At 40.2% G+C, this 17,189-nt stretch overlaps 1 protein-coding gene across 1 annotated transcript in view; it reads right to left on the minus strand.

Moving 5' to 3' along the window:
• Window positions 1–11,672, minus strand: part of myo1hb (myosin IHb) — a 61,815-nt gene extending 50,143 nt beyond the window's left edge. The window contains exons 1-3 of the mRNA XM_061875761.1: window positions 11,413–11,672; window positions 5,707–5,799; window positions 2,471–2,511 (exon numbers count right to left, since the gene is read on the minus strand). Of these exons, the coding sequence (XP_061731745.1) occupies window positions 2,471–2,482 (12 nt within the window). The 5' untranslated portion in view covers window positions 2,483–2,511; window positions 5,707–5,799; window positions 11,413–11,672. The remainder of the gene's footprint in view (window positions 1–2,470; window positions 2,512–5,706; window positions 5,800–11,412) is intronic.
• Window positions 11,673–17,189: the final 5,517 nt, after the last annotated feature.

A 17,189-nucleotide genomic window follows, 5' to 3' on the forward strand; every position in this document is an offset into this window, starting at 1 on the left:
CTTGAGTTGATTTATTTTGGAAAACCTTGTTACATTGTTTAATGCATCCAGCGGGGCATCACAACAAAATTAGGCGTAATAATGTGTTAATTCCACGACTGTATATATCGTTATCGGTTGATATCGGAATCAGTAATTAAGACTTGGACAATATCGGAATATCGGATATCGGCAAAAAAGCCATTATCGGACATCTCTAGTACAAATAGCTCAGTGACAAGGTGGCCACGACTTTGGCCCCTCCTTTAATATTTAACATTGAGTTTCCTGCAGGCATCAACAAAGACATCTAACATTACGGTCTGCTAACGGGGTTGAACAGGAGGTGACATAAGAGAGCTTGTCCGAGGACTTGTCATTAACATAATGTAATCCTTTGTCCACACAGATGAATTGGAAAAACAATGCGAGCACTTACTGTTCACACTTCAGTAACGTATCACGGTCATCATCATCATTTCTTTTTATTCCTTTCATGAAAATGCATATATACTTGTGCAGTTGACGCTTTCATTGTGTTTTTGTTTCTTAAACATTTCCATAATCAGAAAGGAGCAGATGGAAAGAATAATATTCTTATATTTATCTGCCGACTTTTTAACACAAATTATTTGATGACTTTATAACTGTTCCCTCCACCAACACCCAAACACCAACATACTTTTTAATTTTCGTTTAAGCATTTTCACAATGACACGTCCAATCTAATAATCAGAAATCAGTTTGATAAAATTCCAGTTGTCTCTTTTTGTAAATCTTTTTAAATTCAAAGATATTCTTACACATTTTTAAGTCTTTGTTTAGAGCAGGGGTGTAAAACGTACGGCCCGAGGGCCAGATCCGACCCATGAACATGTTTCATGCGGCCCGCGGGAGGAGTTTCCGAAGTAAAAAAGTTAACCTGAAATTTGTGAATGAAAGAAACTGCTGTTCTAAATGTGTCCACTGGATGTCGCAATAGCAATTCTGTGTATCTTTGTAAATGATGTTACATATTAGGGCTGCGAATCTTTGGGTGTCCCACGATTCGATTCAATATTGATTCTTGGGGTCACGATTCGATAATATATCGATTTTTTCGATTCAACTCGATGCTCGATTCAAAAACGATATTTTTCCGATTCAAAACTATTCTGTATTCATTCAATACATAGGATTTCAGCAGGATCTACCCCAGTCTGCTGACATGCTAGCAGAGTAGATTTTTTTTTTTAAAAGCTTTTATAATTGTAAAGGACAATGTTTTATCAACTGATTGCAATAATGTAAATTTGTTTTAACTATTAAACGAACAAAAAATATGACTTATTATATCTTTGTGAAAATATTGGACAGTGTGTTGTCAAGCTTATGAGATGCGATGCAAGTTTAAGCCACTGTGACACTATTGTTCTTTTTTTTATTTTTTATAAAGGTATAATATTTAATGTCAATGAGGGATTTTTAATCACTGTTATGCTGAAATTATAACTAATATTGATACTGTTGTTGATAATATTCATTTTTGTTTCATGTTTCATATGTGTCGTGTTTGTGTCTCCTCTCAATTTCTCTGTTTATTGCAGTTCTGAGTGTTGCTGGGTCAGGTTTGGTTTTGGAATTGGATTGCATTGTTATGGTATTGCTGTGTAGTGGTTTGTTGGCTTGATATAAAAAAAAAAAAAATTTTAATCGATTTTGATTCGCACTACGTATTCGACTCGATTTTTTCCCACACCCCTACTACATATGTAAAAAAAAAATAAACCACGTTAGTGCATTAGTCGAGGAAAATGATCAAACTACATAAAAAAAATACTGTAACTTGATTTTGATACAATTCTTTTATCTTGATAAATTGAAAATCAACACCAATGAGTTGACTGATGAACATTATCACATCATTTATTTAGAAAATATAAATAACAACAAATAAAGACAGAATACTATTAACCGCAACATGTTGGTGTAAAAAAAAAAAACCAACAACATTATGATTTGTAAAATTTCAGAATGTGCTTCTTCTATTTAAAAAAAAAAGAAAATAATCTGAAAGTGTTTTTTTACATTATCATGCCGTGATTTTAGCAGTACGGCCCACTTGGGAGTAGATTTTTTTCCATGTGGCCCCCCCATCTAAAATTTGTTTGACACCCCTGGTTTAGAGAATTCCATGCTTTCACACCAGCCCACTAAAGGTACACATGTACAGTGCATGGTGGTCCAATTGGATACATAACTTTACAGCACGTGGCAAGACGACCGGGTTACTGTTCTTTAAACGCAAAGCGATGCTTAAAAGGGAACGTTGACAACTGTCGTTAAAATGCAACAAAGCCTTAAACCAAATGTATAAAATCTCAAATACTGGACTCTCTGTGAGGAAATTAGGTCATATGTTTTGCATTTACTTCACATTTTAGAAAGTATGTTTCTAATACTCAAGAAAAAAAAATAGGATTGCAAAGTCCGATAATTTGATTTGGCTTACCTTCGTGTCCATGCTGTTGCGAATCCTTGGCTCCAGAAGCCCTGTGTGAGTCCAAACAAGCTGCTGTGGGTAACAGTGGGTGTGTACACAGCATAACCCACCGCTATTTATGAGTGTCCCAGCATGTCCTCACTCCGTCAGTCTCTCACTAATAGCCTAATTAATAAAAATGATGAGCCGTAATGTAGCCGTAAATACTCAGTTCCAGCTTTGCAACTCAGCTAGTTGAGGTTTTATGGCTGATGCAGACTGCCTTGTGGGACAATAACTACCATAACAATGTCCAGCTATTAGATTGAACTAGCAGGCCTCTCACTTTGACCTCATAAATAATGAATACACTCCAAAAATGGGGTGAAAGTGCTCCAAATGGGATACAAATCCACATCTGTGTCTATTTTAGGCGATTGTCTCTGCCAAATGTCTGATACTACAGACAAAAAATGCATTTATGTGATGTTGGGTACTGAAAATGAAGCTGAGATAGCTACTTATTTACCTAACTCTGAACTCAAAAACACACTCCAGAATATTGTGGGAAGTTCTATTAAAGCTTAAAATGTAAGCTAACTTGCCAAAAGTTTGGACACACCTTCTCATTCAATGAGTTTTTCTTTATTTTCATGACTATTTCTTTTGTTGTCATGATCCTTTAGTTATGTTCTGTTAGATTTAGACTCCCTTAGTTCCTGTTTTGTGCACCTCTGGGTTTGCTTTGGCTTCCATGGGGATTAATTGGGTTCACCTGCCTCTGGTTAGTGGTCGGCACGCTCACCTGCTATCGACCACTGATAGAGATATTTATTCTTGTTGCTTGCCACACTCGGTGTGGCTTTATTGTTTGCTGTACGCAACAGGTATTTCTTGGCTCCTAGTTTATGATTCCTGCGCGAAGTGGTTATCTTAAATCCCCATGCGAACGGCACGTTTTCCTTTCGCTTGTTTTCTGTTTTTGGTTGGTACGTCTTCGATTTACGAAGATTAAATCATGTTCCTCCCTGCACGCCTTGTCCGGAGTGGTCCGACTGCATCCCGGGAGAACAAACCCGCAGTGAGATGCGACCCATCCATCCATTTCTACCGCTTATTCCCTTTCGGGGTGGCGGGGGGCGCTGGCGCCTATCTCAGCTACAATCGGGCGGAAGGCAGGGTACACCCTGGACAAGTCGCCACCTCATCGCAGGGCCAACACAGATAGACAGACAACATTCACACTCACATTCACACACTAGGGCCAATTTAGTGTTGCCAATCAACCTATCCCCAGGTGCATGTCTTTGGAAGTAGGAGGAAGCCGGAGGGAACCCACGCATTGACGGGGAGAACATACAAACTCCACACAGAAAGATCCCGAGCCTGGATTTGAACCCAGGACTGCAGGAACTTCGTATTGTGAGGCAGACGCATTAACCCCTCTGCCACCGTGAAGCCCAATCGTAACAATTGTAGATTGTCACTGAAGGCATCAAAACTATGAATGAACACATTTGGAGTTATGCACTTAACAAAAAAAGTCAAATACCTGAAAACATGTTTCATATTCTAGTTTCTTCAAAATAGCCACCCTTTGGTTTGATTAGTGTTTTGCACACTCTTGGCATTCTCTCCATGAGCTTCAAGAGGTAGTCACCTGACATGGTTTGCACTTCACAGGTGTCGTAGTTTTGATGCATTCAGTGAAAATTTACAATGTACATTGTCATGAAAATAAAGAAAACACATTGAAATAAGAAGGTATGTCCAAACTTTTGGCCTATACTGTATGTATGTGTCCATTTTGAGGAGGGACTGAGGGACTTTGTTGTCTGGTGCCACACGAACGTCTTGCAGCTCAATCCGTCAAAGACCAAGGAGCTGGTCATTGACTTTGGGAGGTCGAGTCCACGGTCACAACCTATTGTGATCGAGGGAGTTGAGGTACAGACCGTGGACTCATTCAAGTACCTCGGGGTTTGGGTGGACAATAAGCTGGACTGGACTGTTAACACGGAGCACCAGTACAAGAAAGGACAGAGCAGGCTGTACTTCCTCAGGAGACTGCACTCCTTCAACATTTGTAGAAAACTCCTGTGGATGTACTACCAGTCTGTGGTTGCCAGTGTGGTAGTGTGCTGGGGGGGCAGTACATCTAAGAAGGACAGCTCCAGACTTGAGAAACTGATCAGGCGGGCCGGTTCTACAATCGGGATGAAACTGGACTCACTGGTGACGGTGGCAGAGAAGAGGACTGTGGACAAACTAGTGAGCATCCTGGATGATGCCAGTCACCCTCTGCATAGCGTTATCAGTAGCCAGAGGAGCCTGTTCAGTGCTAGACTGCTTCATCCCAAGGGCAGGACTAATAGACTCAAGAACTCCTTTGTCCCACACGCCATTAGACTGTACAACTCCTCTCTGGGACGGGGTACGCGGGGGTATTAGGATGACAGGGGATGCAAAACATTAACAGTGCAATACGTTTTCATAACATGGTCACTACTGCCTACTTTGTCTTGTTATATTCTTATTTTACTGTTATATTGTTATTCCCATTGTTTTTATTTTTTTTGTAATATTTCTCTATTTTGTTTCCTTTTAAACCCCATTATTTACTTTTTACTTTTTTTTTTTTTTTAAATTGATCTCAACTCTGTACACTGCTGCTGGAATTTTAATTTTCCTGAAGGAACTCTCCTGAAGGAATCAGTAAAGTACTATCTATCTATCTATCTATCATTTTATGGTCTTGTAGGTGCCAGATGTCCAATAATGTAAACATAAAATACAACTCTCATTGGCAATAAGTATTTTTAGACAGAGACAGTGGAGCAAAGATAGCAGTGTATTTTCGTGCAATAAGAGAGGTGTGAATTCAGCAGTAAAAAAATGGTCTTTCCAAGATGACAGAAACTCGTAAAGGATTTGAATTTTTGTAATGCTAACTACATATATTACTAGCATACAGATACACCTAATTAAATGAGTATATTGATATTGCCATCATATTTCAGTTTCATGCTAACTACTTTATAATTATTATAGTATATAGGTATCACTGTATTGCTATGAACGGAGGAACAGAGGAGGATGTCAGTGCCAGAATTGGAAAAGCAAGGACCACACTCACAATCTTAAAAAAAAATCTGGAAAGCAAAAAACATATCACTCAAGACCGAACTGCAAATCTTCAACTCAAACGTCAAATCCACCTTACTCTACAGTTCAGAAACCTGGAAGATCACCGCCAACATACTCACCAAAATACAGACATTCTTCCAACCGCTGTCTCCGTCGCCTCCTAGGTATCTACTGGCCCAACACCATCTCCAATGCCAACCTGTGGGACTTCACTAGACAAGACACAATAGAAACACAAATTAGGAAGAGGAAATGGAACTGGATTGATCGTAGACACAATAGATCAATCACGAAACATGCTTTAACATGGAACCTGCAAGGAAAGAGGAAGAGAGGAAAGCCTAAAGCCACTTGGTGAAGAACCATAGAGCAGGAGATGAAGGCGCAAGGGCTGTCCTGGCAACAAGACCGAAAGGGAAGAAGTAGGGCTGGGCGATATGGCCTGTTTTTAAATATCTCGATACTTTTAGGCCATATCGCGATACACGATATATATCTCGATATTTTGCATTAGCCTTGAATGAACACTTGATGCATATAATCACAGCAGTATGAGGATTCTATGTGTCTACATTAAAAAAAATATTCTTCATACTGCATTAATATATGCTCATTTTAAACTTTCATGCAGGGAAGGAAATCACAACTAAGTCAATTGACCAAAACTGTATTTATTAAACAGTGGCACAAACATTCATGTCATTTCCAAAACAGAAAGTGCAAGATTGTCAGAGACATTTTAAGTGTCAAATAAAAATGAGCTGCATAATAGGAAATCAAATAGTATTCCTCCTTCGCTATGTGGTAGGTTACTACGGACGTTTTTACATTCTGTTGTTGACTATTTTTGTCATACAGTGTTGATCTGGAAAGGGACGGCGCGGCGCAGTAGGAGAGTGGCCATGTGCAACCCAAGGGTCTGTGGTTCAATCCCTACCTAGTACCAACCTCGTCACGTCTGTTGTGTCCTGAGCAAGACACTTCACCCTTGCTCCTGATGGGTGCTGGTTAGCGCCTTGCATGGCAGCTCCCTCCATCAGTTTGTGAATGTGTGTGTGAATGGGTAAATGTGGAAGTAGTGTCAAAGCGCTTTGAGTACCTTGAATGTAGAAAAGCGCAATACAAGTACAACCCATTTATCATTTATTTATAAAGGTTTGCCTCGGCATTTCGATGGTGTGGGCGTGTGGCACCGAATGGAGATGTGGACATGCGAAGATTCAAACACTCTTCATTCTCTAGCGCAGGGGTGTCAAACTCAAATACAGAGGGGGCCAAAATGTAAAAGTGAACAAAGCTGTGGGCCAAGGTTGAACAAATGAAACTTTTAATAGGGACACAAACAAGTTTTGCATTGAATATTGAACAAGCAAGGCTTATATAACGTTATAGTGACATGCAAAATCCACTTTCAAATAATAATTACAAAATATCAACTGCATATCAAATAAAATTTGAATAAAAAATTGAATGCCTCTTTTCTATTTGCAGCCTTCTGAGGTAAATGTCAAAATAAACTTTTTCCACAGGCTAATAAAACATTTGAAAATAAAATAACAACGAATGAATCAAACATTTAAGCCTTGAAGTAGCAAGAAAAAGTGCATGAATAAAACCTTCATTATTGCTCAGTTTGCCACCTTATTTGCTTTAACACTTAATATGGAACAAACAACGCTTATACAACTTTATAATGCAAAATCAACTTTCAGAAAACAAAACAAAAAAACATCAATGGTATATTAAATACAATTTAAATAAAAAATGTAATGCCTCATTTCTATTTGCAGCCTTCTGAGGTAAATATCAACATTACAGGTTTCCACAGGCTAATACATTTGAAAATAAATTAACAATGAGGTGGGGGGATATATATATTGTAGCGTCCCGGAAGAGTTTGTGCTACAAGGGGTTCTGGGTATTTGTTCTGTTGTGTTTATGTTGTGTTGCGGTTCTTCTCCCGAAATATGTGTTTGTCATTCTTGTCAGGTGTGGGTTCACAGTGTGGCGCATATTTGTAACAGTGTTAAAGTTGTTTATACGCCCACCCGCAGTGTGACCTGTATGGCTGTTGACCAAGTATGCATTGTATTCACTTAAGTGTGTGTAGGAGCTGCATATATTATATGACTGGGCTGGCACGTTGTTTGTATGGAGGAAAAGCGGACGTGTCGACAGGTTGTCGAGGACGTTGAAGGCAGTGCCATCACGACACGCCCTCAATATTGTTATCCGGGTGGAAATCATGAGAAATTCAGTAGAATGGTTGCCCCGGGAGATTTTCGGGAGGGGCACTGAAATTTGGGAGTCTCACAGGAAAATCGTGAAGGTTGGCAAGTATGAGTATTGGCGATGAATGCGGTGATAATACCGGCGGGCCAGCTCTAATGTTAATTTGATATTACCTCAAGGGCCAAATGAAATTACACAGTGGGCCAAATTTGGCCCGCGGGCCAGAGTTTGACACCCATGCTCTAGCGGGTGATGATGCCACATATTAGCAGTTATGCTACTTTTTATAGCAACGCTTCAGCCCCACACTTGACAAATTACAGTTGTCTTTTCGACATATTCCCACTTGAAGCCAAACCACCGCCAGACAATGGACCCCCTGCTGCTTTTCTTGGGAATTAATTCTTCCTTCATTCACACCTTCTTTCTATCGTATTACCACTTGCACGGCTCCGCTAGCATCACAGCTAACGTTACCCATGTTGCTACCTCTCTACTAGGCGAGGGTGTATACGTATGTGACGTATGTAAGAAAGTGCGCTTGTCTGTAAGAAGGAGAGACAGGAAAGAGCGAGGAGAGCCCGCAGCTAAAAGCAACTCCGTGAGAACGTATACTCGAATATCACGATGTAGTCATTTTCTAAATCGCACAGTGACAAACCCGCGATATATTGTGTAAATCGATATATCGCCCAGCCCTAGGATGAAGTAGTTTCACAAATGGCCTATGTTCCTTAGGGAATTTAAAGTCCTAAGTAAGTAAGTATCACTGTAAATCAGGGGCGTCAAACTCAAATTCAGAGTGGGCCAAAATTTAAAACCGAACAAAGCCGTGGGCCGAGGTTGAACAAATTTTTAATAGGGACTCAAACAAGTTTCGCATTGAATATTGAACAAGCAAGGCTTATAGAACTTTATATTTACATGCAAAATCGAGTTTCAAATAATATTAACAATTAAAAAATATCAATGGCATATCAAATAAAATTGTAATACAAATTGAATGCCTCTTTTCGGCGGTGGGGTTGAGGTGGACGGGGTTTGGTGATAGCGGGGGGTGTATATTGTAGCGTCCCGGAAGAGTTAGTGCTGCAAGTCGTTCTGGGTATTTGTTCTGTTGTGTTACGGTGCGGATGTTCTCCCGAAATGTCATTCTTGTTTGGTGTGGGTTCACAGTGTGGCGCATATTTGTAACAGTGTTAAAGTTGTTTATACGGCCACCCTCAGTGTGACCTGTATGGCTGTTGACCAAGTATGCCTTAAATTCACTTGTGTGTGTGTGTGTATAAGCCGCATATATTATGTGACTGGACCGGCACGCTGTTTGTATGGAGGAAAAGCGGACGTGGAGACAGGTTGTAGAGAACGCCAAAGGCAGTGCCTTTAAAGCCCACCTTAAATATTGTTGTCTCGGATGAAATTCGGGAGGCGCAGTGAACTTCGGGAGTCTCCCGGGAAAATCGGGAGGGTTGGCAAGTAAGAGTATTAGCGGTGAATGCGGTGTTACAGCGGCGGGCCAGCTCTCATGTTAATTTGATATTGCCTCAAGGGCCAAGTGAAATTACACGGCCAGAGTTTGACACCCATGCTGTAAATGGTTAGTATTAAATTGCCACACGTCCAAAGGGTCACACAATAGAACACTGACACGAGGTATTTGCGAGCGGCAATATTCATCAAGATAAGCCAGCGGAGGACCGGTTACCATGGAAACCGGAATCATGGCACAAAGACAGCTCAATTCCCCTTAAGAAAAGTACATCCAATTTTGGGGAGAACGAGAGGACAGCCAAAATGTGGCGGTATGACAACATGTTTCTACTTGTGGCCATGAGGCAATTGTATATCTTTACTTCAAACAATCACACCGATTAATAAACTTAAGATGATTATTCTGAAAATTGGTGTACTTTGTTAGAGATGAAACCAATACACCTAGTAGAAAAAATTCTCCTCCCTTCACTTAGCCAATAAATATTGAGCATTTATTCGCAAAAATGGTCCTGAAGGGCTTACCTGTTACTTAATTCAGTTAAAGGCCTACTGAAATCCACTACTACTGACCACGCAGTCTGATAGTTTATATATCAATGATGAAATATTAACATTGCAACACACGCCAATACGGCCTTTTTAGTTTACTAAAATACAATTTTAAATTTCCTGCGACGTTTCCTGTTGAAAACATTGCGGAATGATGACGCGTGACGTTATTGGTTGTAGGGGACATCTTAGCCCAGCACCACACACGGCTAAAAGTCGTCTCTTTTCATCGCATAATTACACAGTAATTTGGACATCTGTGTTGATGAATCCTTTGCAATTTCTTCAATTTATAATGGAGACTATAAAGAATTAATAATGCTGTTGGTGGAAAGCAGCTGACTTTAGCAACCGAGACACAGCCTTTGTTTCTTTGTTTTTTGTGAAGCTTTAACACGGAGCAGTCAAGCGAACATGTTTTCTACATCAACCAGCAAGGGTTTGGATGGGAAAATTGTGATACTAAGTCAGCTCTTACCGGAGACTTCAGTGGATTACGCGACTTCCTCCTGCAGCTCAAAATAGCAGCTGTGATCTTGGCTCCTCCATCGGCTTCTCTGAGAGACAATGGCGTTCACCGCGGCAATCCGACTTTCAGGTATGTCTTTACAATCTCACTAAAACACTATTAAAACAATAAGTAGATAAGGGATCTTCCAGAATTATCCTAGTAAATGTGTCTAATTACATCTGAAACGGTCCCACTGCCGCCGCCTAGAGCCGTCACTTTTTTTTTTTTTGTGCTTCACTCTAACTTTCCTCATCCACGAATCTTTCATCCTGGCCCAATTTATTGGGGAAATCGTCACTTTCTCGGTCCGAATAGCTCTCGCTGCTGGTGGCTATGATTATAAACAATGTGAGGAAGTGAGGAGCCCTGCAACCCGTGACATCACGCACACATCGTCTGCTACTTCCGGTACAGGCAAGGCTTTTTTTATTAGCGACTAAAAGTTGCAAACTTTATCGTTGATGTTCTGTACTAAATCCTTTCAGCAAAAATATGGCAATATCGCGAAATGACCAAGTATGACACGTAGAATGGACCCCATTTAAATAAGAACATTTAATTTCAGTAAGCCTTTAAGATGCATATTCTGAAAATTGGTGTGCTTTGTTAGAGATGAAACCAATACACCTAAGAGAAAAACTTCTCCTTTCACTCAGCAAATAAATATTGAACATTTATTCGCAAAAATGGTCCTCATGGTGCAATTTTACTGCTTACCTGTTCCTTAATTCAGTTAAAGCCCTCCTTTAACATCAGAATCGTGGCCTTACAGATCTCAAACACACTCCAGAATCTCGTGAAACACGCTATTAGAGCTCCAAAGGTAAGGCAAATCAACATTAGCTTAAATTTTAAGTTCTCGTAGTTGCCATGTTGTTGTCATAACTTGCATCTCTATGTCATTGGCGCTAAGCATTATGGGTATGATCATTGGCGCCAAACTGGCGGCCATTTTATCTAATCGGTAAGTATTCAACTCGGCGAAATAGATGCAACTATAGGCAAAATAAAGGCTATTAGTAAAAAAAATACCACAAACCTTTAATTCGGAATTTGGCCGAAGTAGGGTGAATGTGGGCAGCATGCAACAGCTTTACGTCGCACGGGGGCGACGTCGGCTCCGAAGGCAAGTCAGCTACACATTTGCTGCCTTGTATTCCTTAATGAGATAAGTCAAATTTCGTTAAACAAAATATTATTTTACACCTCGAAAGAGACAAACGGTAAAAAAAAAATGGAGGGATGGACGGACGTTAAACGGTAAAAAAAAAATGGAGGAATGGACGGACGTTTCAATTGTTAAGCTTGCTCAGTAGAACTTTAAAAGTAACGCGCCGGCATGTATGGTGTAATATTCCGCCAATCAGAATAAACCAGGAAGTGATTCTCCTATAGCGATAGGCTGCGAGGCACGTCAATCATCTCATTCCCGCTAACGGTCACGCCCACGGTTTTTCCAGTTTGGGGTTTCGTTGCTGCCAACATATTTAGTTACAATTGAACAGTTTGACGTCTTTAAACTTTAAGGAAAAGAAAATTCAAAGCCAGCAACACTCGTGTCCTTCTAATCGTTTTAATACAAACTGCGCGGGCGCTACCAAACACCGGTTAGTTCGCTATTTTAAACAGGAAGTGATGCACTTTGACATAAATCAACAACTTCAAAATTGAAAGTCCACAAATAGAAAAAAAACTAAATTGTACAAAATAAATCAAATACTTATTAGTACAGTGTCACGGGAAAATAGATAAAGCAATAAAAACATGTATGTAGCAATAAAAAAAAGGAATAAAGCAATAAAAAAAAAATTTAAACTTTGCACCTTCCTAATAAAACATTGGAAATTACGCAATAGTTTGCAATTATGTAAACAAACTAAACTGGGAAGTTACAATACTTCGGATTTTGGTTAACGATCAAAAAAAAAAAAAATCATATTGCGAATTTTTTTAATTCTCTATTTTCATTCAAACATCCTCCCTGTTTTGTAGTTTTGATAGATCAAATCCTGCCGAATTAGATGTTGTTGTTTTTTATTGAACAATGTACATACAAACATTATTGTTATTGTACATAAAAACCAAGCCTCTTTTAAAAAATCTCAACAATTTCAAACATCCATCAGGTGGCGCAAATACTGCCTTTTTCAAAACATCTACAACAGGGGTGTCCAAACTTTTTCCACTGAGGGCCACACACTGAAAAGTCAAAGCGAGCGGGGGCCATTTTGATATTTTTTTTATTTAAAAACCAATACAATAAATGTATAAAAAAAAGTCTACATTTAGGCCTCCACTCAGGCTTGATCCCGGTAAAGCCAAAGGGTTTTGGTCAAAAAAATATAAAAAAATTATCATTATGTAGTATTATTATTATTATTATTCAAAGTTTAAATCTCTCGATCAAAATTAAATCAATCAATCAATGTTTATTTATATAGCCCCAAATCACAAATGTCTCAAAGGACTGCACAAATCTTTACGACTACAACATCCTCGGAAGAACCCACAAAAGGGCAAGGAAAACTCACACCCAGTGGGCAGGGAGAATTCACATCCAGTGGAACGCCAGTGACATATAGCAAACACAAAATATGCAACATTTTCCCCAAAGAATATCTCAAAGTGGAATATTTAATGTGACATAATTGGAGCCTTGAATAGGTCAATAATTCATAATGATGTTGATTTCGATTCATTATTGTTTTTTAAAGAAACAGCCTGAATGGCAGCTTTGTAATATTAGACTAAACATTGCAACAATTTATTGTTACATTTTACCTGTTTGCTCTTTTCTAACACGTTTGTTTTTGTGTTTATTTTTTTCATATTTTTAGAATGTGTTGTGGGGCCGTTAAAAAATTACCTGTGGGCCGCACTTTGGACACCCCTGATCTAAAGGAAAGAAAACTAATGCACATACAAATATAATATAAAAATAATAACAATAAATAAATAGAATAAGGCACAAAATTCAAACAGACAAAAAAAAGGCAAATCTAAATCACTTCAAAATTTTGGCAATGATTAAATCCATTTAAGGGCTTTTTTTATTTTCTAATCCTGCCAAGTTAGATGTTTTGGGGCTGTTTTACTTCCAGATGTAACCACGCCCCCTTTTTACAAGTAGCCTATTGTTCCTAAACATATTTTTATTGGTGCTGAAATTTGTACAACTCAAGCCAAATGTAACTGTTATGTATATGTAAGGGTACACACGAATGGGGACGCGTTGGCGGAATTACTTCTTTTTCCGCGTTTTGAGTGTTTTCAAGTGGCGTGTGGAGTCCTGTGCAAGAATACTTTACAATTAAACTTGTCATAGTTGGTCATCATCATGTATTGTGTTTAATTATACAGCGCAGATAGAATTAATGTGGATTCCAAAGGGGTACCTTCCAAGGATATTTGCCCTAAACACTTTGGAAAAATGATGGCAATCAATATATTTTATATGAAATACTATTCTAGCTATAGTTTATAATTCAATCAATCAATCAATGTTTATTTATATAGCCCCAAATCACAAATGTCTCAAAGGACTGCACTAATCATTACGACTACGACATCCTCGGAATAACCCACAAAAGGGCAAGGAAAACTCACACCCAGTGGGAAGGGAGAATTCACATCCAGTGGGACGCCAGTGACAATGCTGACTATGAGAAACCTTGGAGAGGACCTCAGATGTGGGCAACCCCCCCCCCCCCCCCCCTCTAGGGGACTGAAAGCAATGGATGTCGAGCGGGTCTAACATGATACTGTGAAAGTTCAATCCATAGTGGCTCCAACACAGCCGCGAGAGTTCAGTTCAAGCGGATCCAAGACAGCAGCGAGAGTCCCGTCCACAGGAGACCATCTCAAGCGGAGGCGGATCAGCAGCGTAGAGATGTCCCCAACCGATACAGGCGAGCGGTCCATGCTGGGTCTCGACTCTGGACAGCCAGTACTTCATCCATGGTCATCGGACCGGACCCCCTCCACAAGGGAGGGGGGGACATAGGAGAAGGAAAAGAAGCGGCAGATCAACTGGTCTAAAAAGGAGGTCTATTTAAAGGCTAGAGTATACAGATGAGTTTTAAGGTGAGACTTAAATGCTTCTACTGAGGTAGCATCTCGAACTGTTACCGGGAGGGCATTCCAGAGTACTGGAGCCCGAACGGAAAACGCTCTATAGCCCGCAGACTTTTTTTGGGCTCTAGGAATCACTAATAAGCCAGAGTCTTTTGAACGCAGATTTCTTGCCGGGACATATGGTACAATACAATCGGCAATTGAGGTCTTGGATTTGTATCTTTTCACAATATTATTATTTCCTCTTTGTAATCTCTGTCTCATCCTAGTGTCATTGGAGCCGACGTGTACAACTATGTTCGCATAGCTAGTGGTGCGATTTGCCTGTCATACGTGTTTAATAGGCCTGTTGGGAGTCAGCTCCCTAGAGGCCTACTGAAAGCCACTACTACCGACCACGCAGTCTGATATTTTATACATCAATGATGAAATCTTAACATTGCAACACATGCCAATACGGCCGGGTTAGTTTACTAAATTACAATTTTTAATTTCGCGCCGAAATATCCTGCTGGAACGTTTCGGTATGATGACGTTTGCGCGTGACGTCACGGATTGTAGAGGACATTTTGTTCCAGCATCGTTCCCAGCTATTAAGTCGTCTGTTTTCATCGCAAAATTCCACAGTATTCTGGACATCTGTTTTGCTGAATCTTTTGCCATTTTTTCAATGAACACGGAGACATCAAAGAAGAAAGCTGTAGGTGGGCCGGCTGTAGCAACACAAACAGAGCCGGTGTTTGATTGTTTACATTCCCGAAAGATGACAGTCAAGCTTTACTGTGGAACAGAGATGTCAAGCAAACACGGTTGGATTTAACCACACACACAAAGTACAGTGTATTATGCAGCGATCATTTCGAAAGATCGTGTTTTGAAGAGGGTCCCTTGCGAAGGGCAGAGATGGGCATCGCCACCACCCGTCGACTGGTGCTGAAGAATGGTGCGGGGCCGACCTTCAGGTTGTACAGGTACGACCATATAATCTTACTAAAACACTAGTAACACAATAAGCAGATAAGGGATTTTCCAGAATTATCCTAGTAAATTTGTCTAATAACATCTGAACACTGCCCTCTAGTCTTTTTTTTTTTTTTTTGCTAGTCCTTTACTCTCACTTTCCTCATCCACAAATCTTTCATCCTCGCTCAAATTAATGGGGAAATCGTCGCTTTCTCGGTCCGAATCGCTCTCGCTGCTGGTGGCCATGATTGTAAACAACGTGCAGATGTGAGAAGCTCCACAACCCGTGACGCACGCGCATATCGTCCGCCACTTCCGGTACAGGCAAGGCTTTTTTATTAGCAAACAAACGTTGCGAACTTTATTGTCGATGTTCTCTACTAAATCCTTTCAGCAAAAATATGGCGAAATGATCAAGTATGACACATAGAATGAACCTGCTATCCCCGTTTAAATAAGAAAATCTCATTTCAGTAGGCCTTTAAGATTATCTTTAATGTCAGGTGGTCTGGCCCCAGGAATTCACTTGGTTTGCTAAACTGTATGTTCCAGGGGATGGAGTCCTCTATGACTAAGGTGTGGTGTCCGGTAGACTGGGGTGTAAGGATAGCTAAAGGGCTACATCTATTATGTGTCGCAACCGGTTTACCATGGCTTGTAGGCTAAAATATCTGTTTGATGGGCAAATGTTTCAGGGGGTATAGCAAAATTCCACAGTATTCTGGACATCTGTTTTGCTGAATCTTTTGCCATTTTTTCAATGAACACGGAGACATCAAAGAAGAAAGCTGTAGGTGGGAAGCGGTGTATTGCGGCCGGCTTCAGCAACACAAACACAGCTGGTGTTTGATTGTTTACATTACCGAAAGATGACAGTCAAGCTTTACTATGGAACAGAGATGTCAAGCAAACACGGTTGGATTTAACCACACACACAAAGTACAGTGTATTATTCAGCGATCATTTCGAAAGATCGTGTTTCGAAGAGGGTCCCTCGCGAAGGGCAGAGATGGGCATCGCCACCACCCGTCGACTGGTGCTGAAGAATGGTGCAGGGCCGACCTTCAGGTTGTACAGGTACGACCATATAATCTTACTAAAACACTAGTAACACAATAAGCAGATTAGGGATTTTCCAGAATTATCCTAGTAAATTTGTCTAATAACATCTGAACACTGCCCATTAGTCTTTTTTTTTTTTTTTGCTAGTCCTTTACTCTCACTTTCCTCATCCACAAATCTTTCATCCTCGCTCAAATGAATGGGGAAATCGTCGCTTTCTCGGTCCGAATCGCTCTCGCTGCTGGTGGCCATGATTGTAAACAACGTGCAGATGTGAGAAGCTCCACAACCAGTGACGTCACGCGCATATCGTCCGCTACTTCCGGTACAGGCAAGGCTTTTTTATTAGCAAACAAAAGTTGCGAACTTCATCGTCGATGTTCTCTACTAAATCCTTTCAGCAAAAATATGGCAAAATGGCGAAATGATCAAGTATGACACATAAAATGAACCTGCTATCCCCGTTTAAATAAGAAAATCTCATTTCAGTAGGCTTTAAGATTATCTTTAATGTCAGGTGGTCTGGCCCCAGGAATACACTTGGTTTGCTAAACTGTATGTTCCGGGGGATGGAGTCCTCTATGACTAAGGTGTGGTGTCCGGTAGACTGGGGTGTAAGGATAGCTAAAGGGCTACATCTATTATGTGTCGCAACCGGTTTACCATGGCTTGTAGGCTAAAATATCTGTTTGATGGGCAAATGTTTCAGGGGGTATA

This window comes from Nerophis ophidion, linkage group LG17 (genome assembly GCF_033978795.1).
Source record: "Nerophis ophidion isolate RoL-2023_Sa linkage group LG17, RoL_Noph_v1.0, whole genome shotgun sequence".
NCBI lineage: Eukaryota > Metazoa > Chordata > Actinopteri > Syngnathiformes > Syngnathidae > Nerophis > Nerophis ophidion.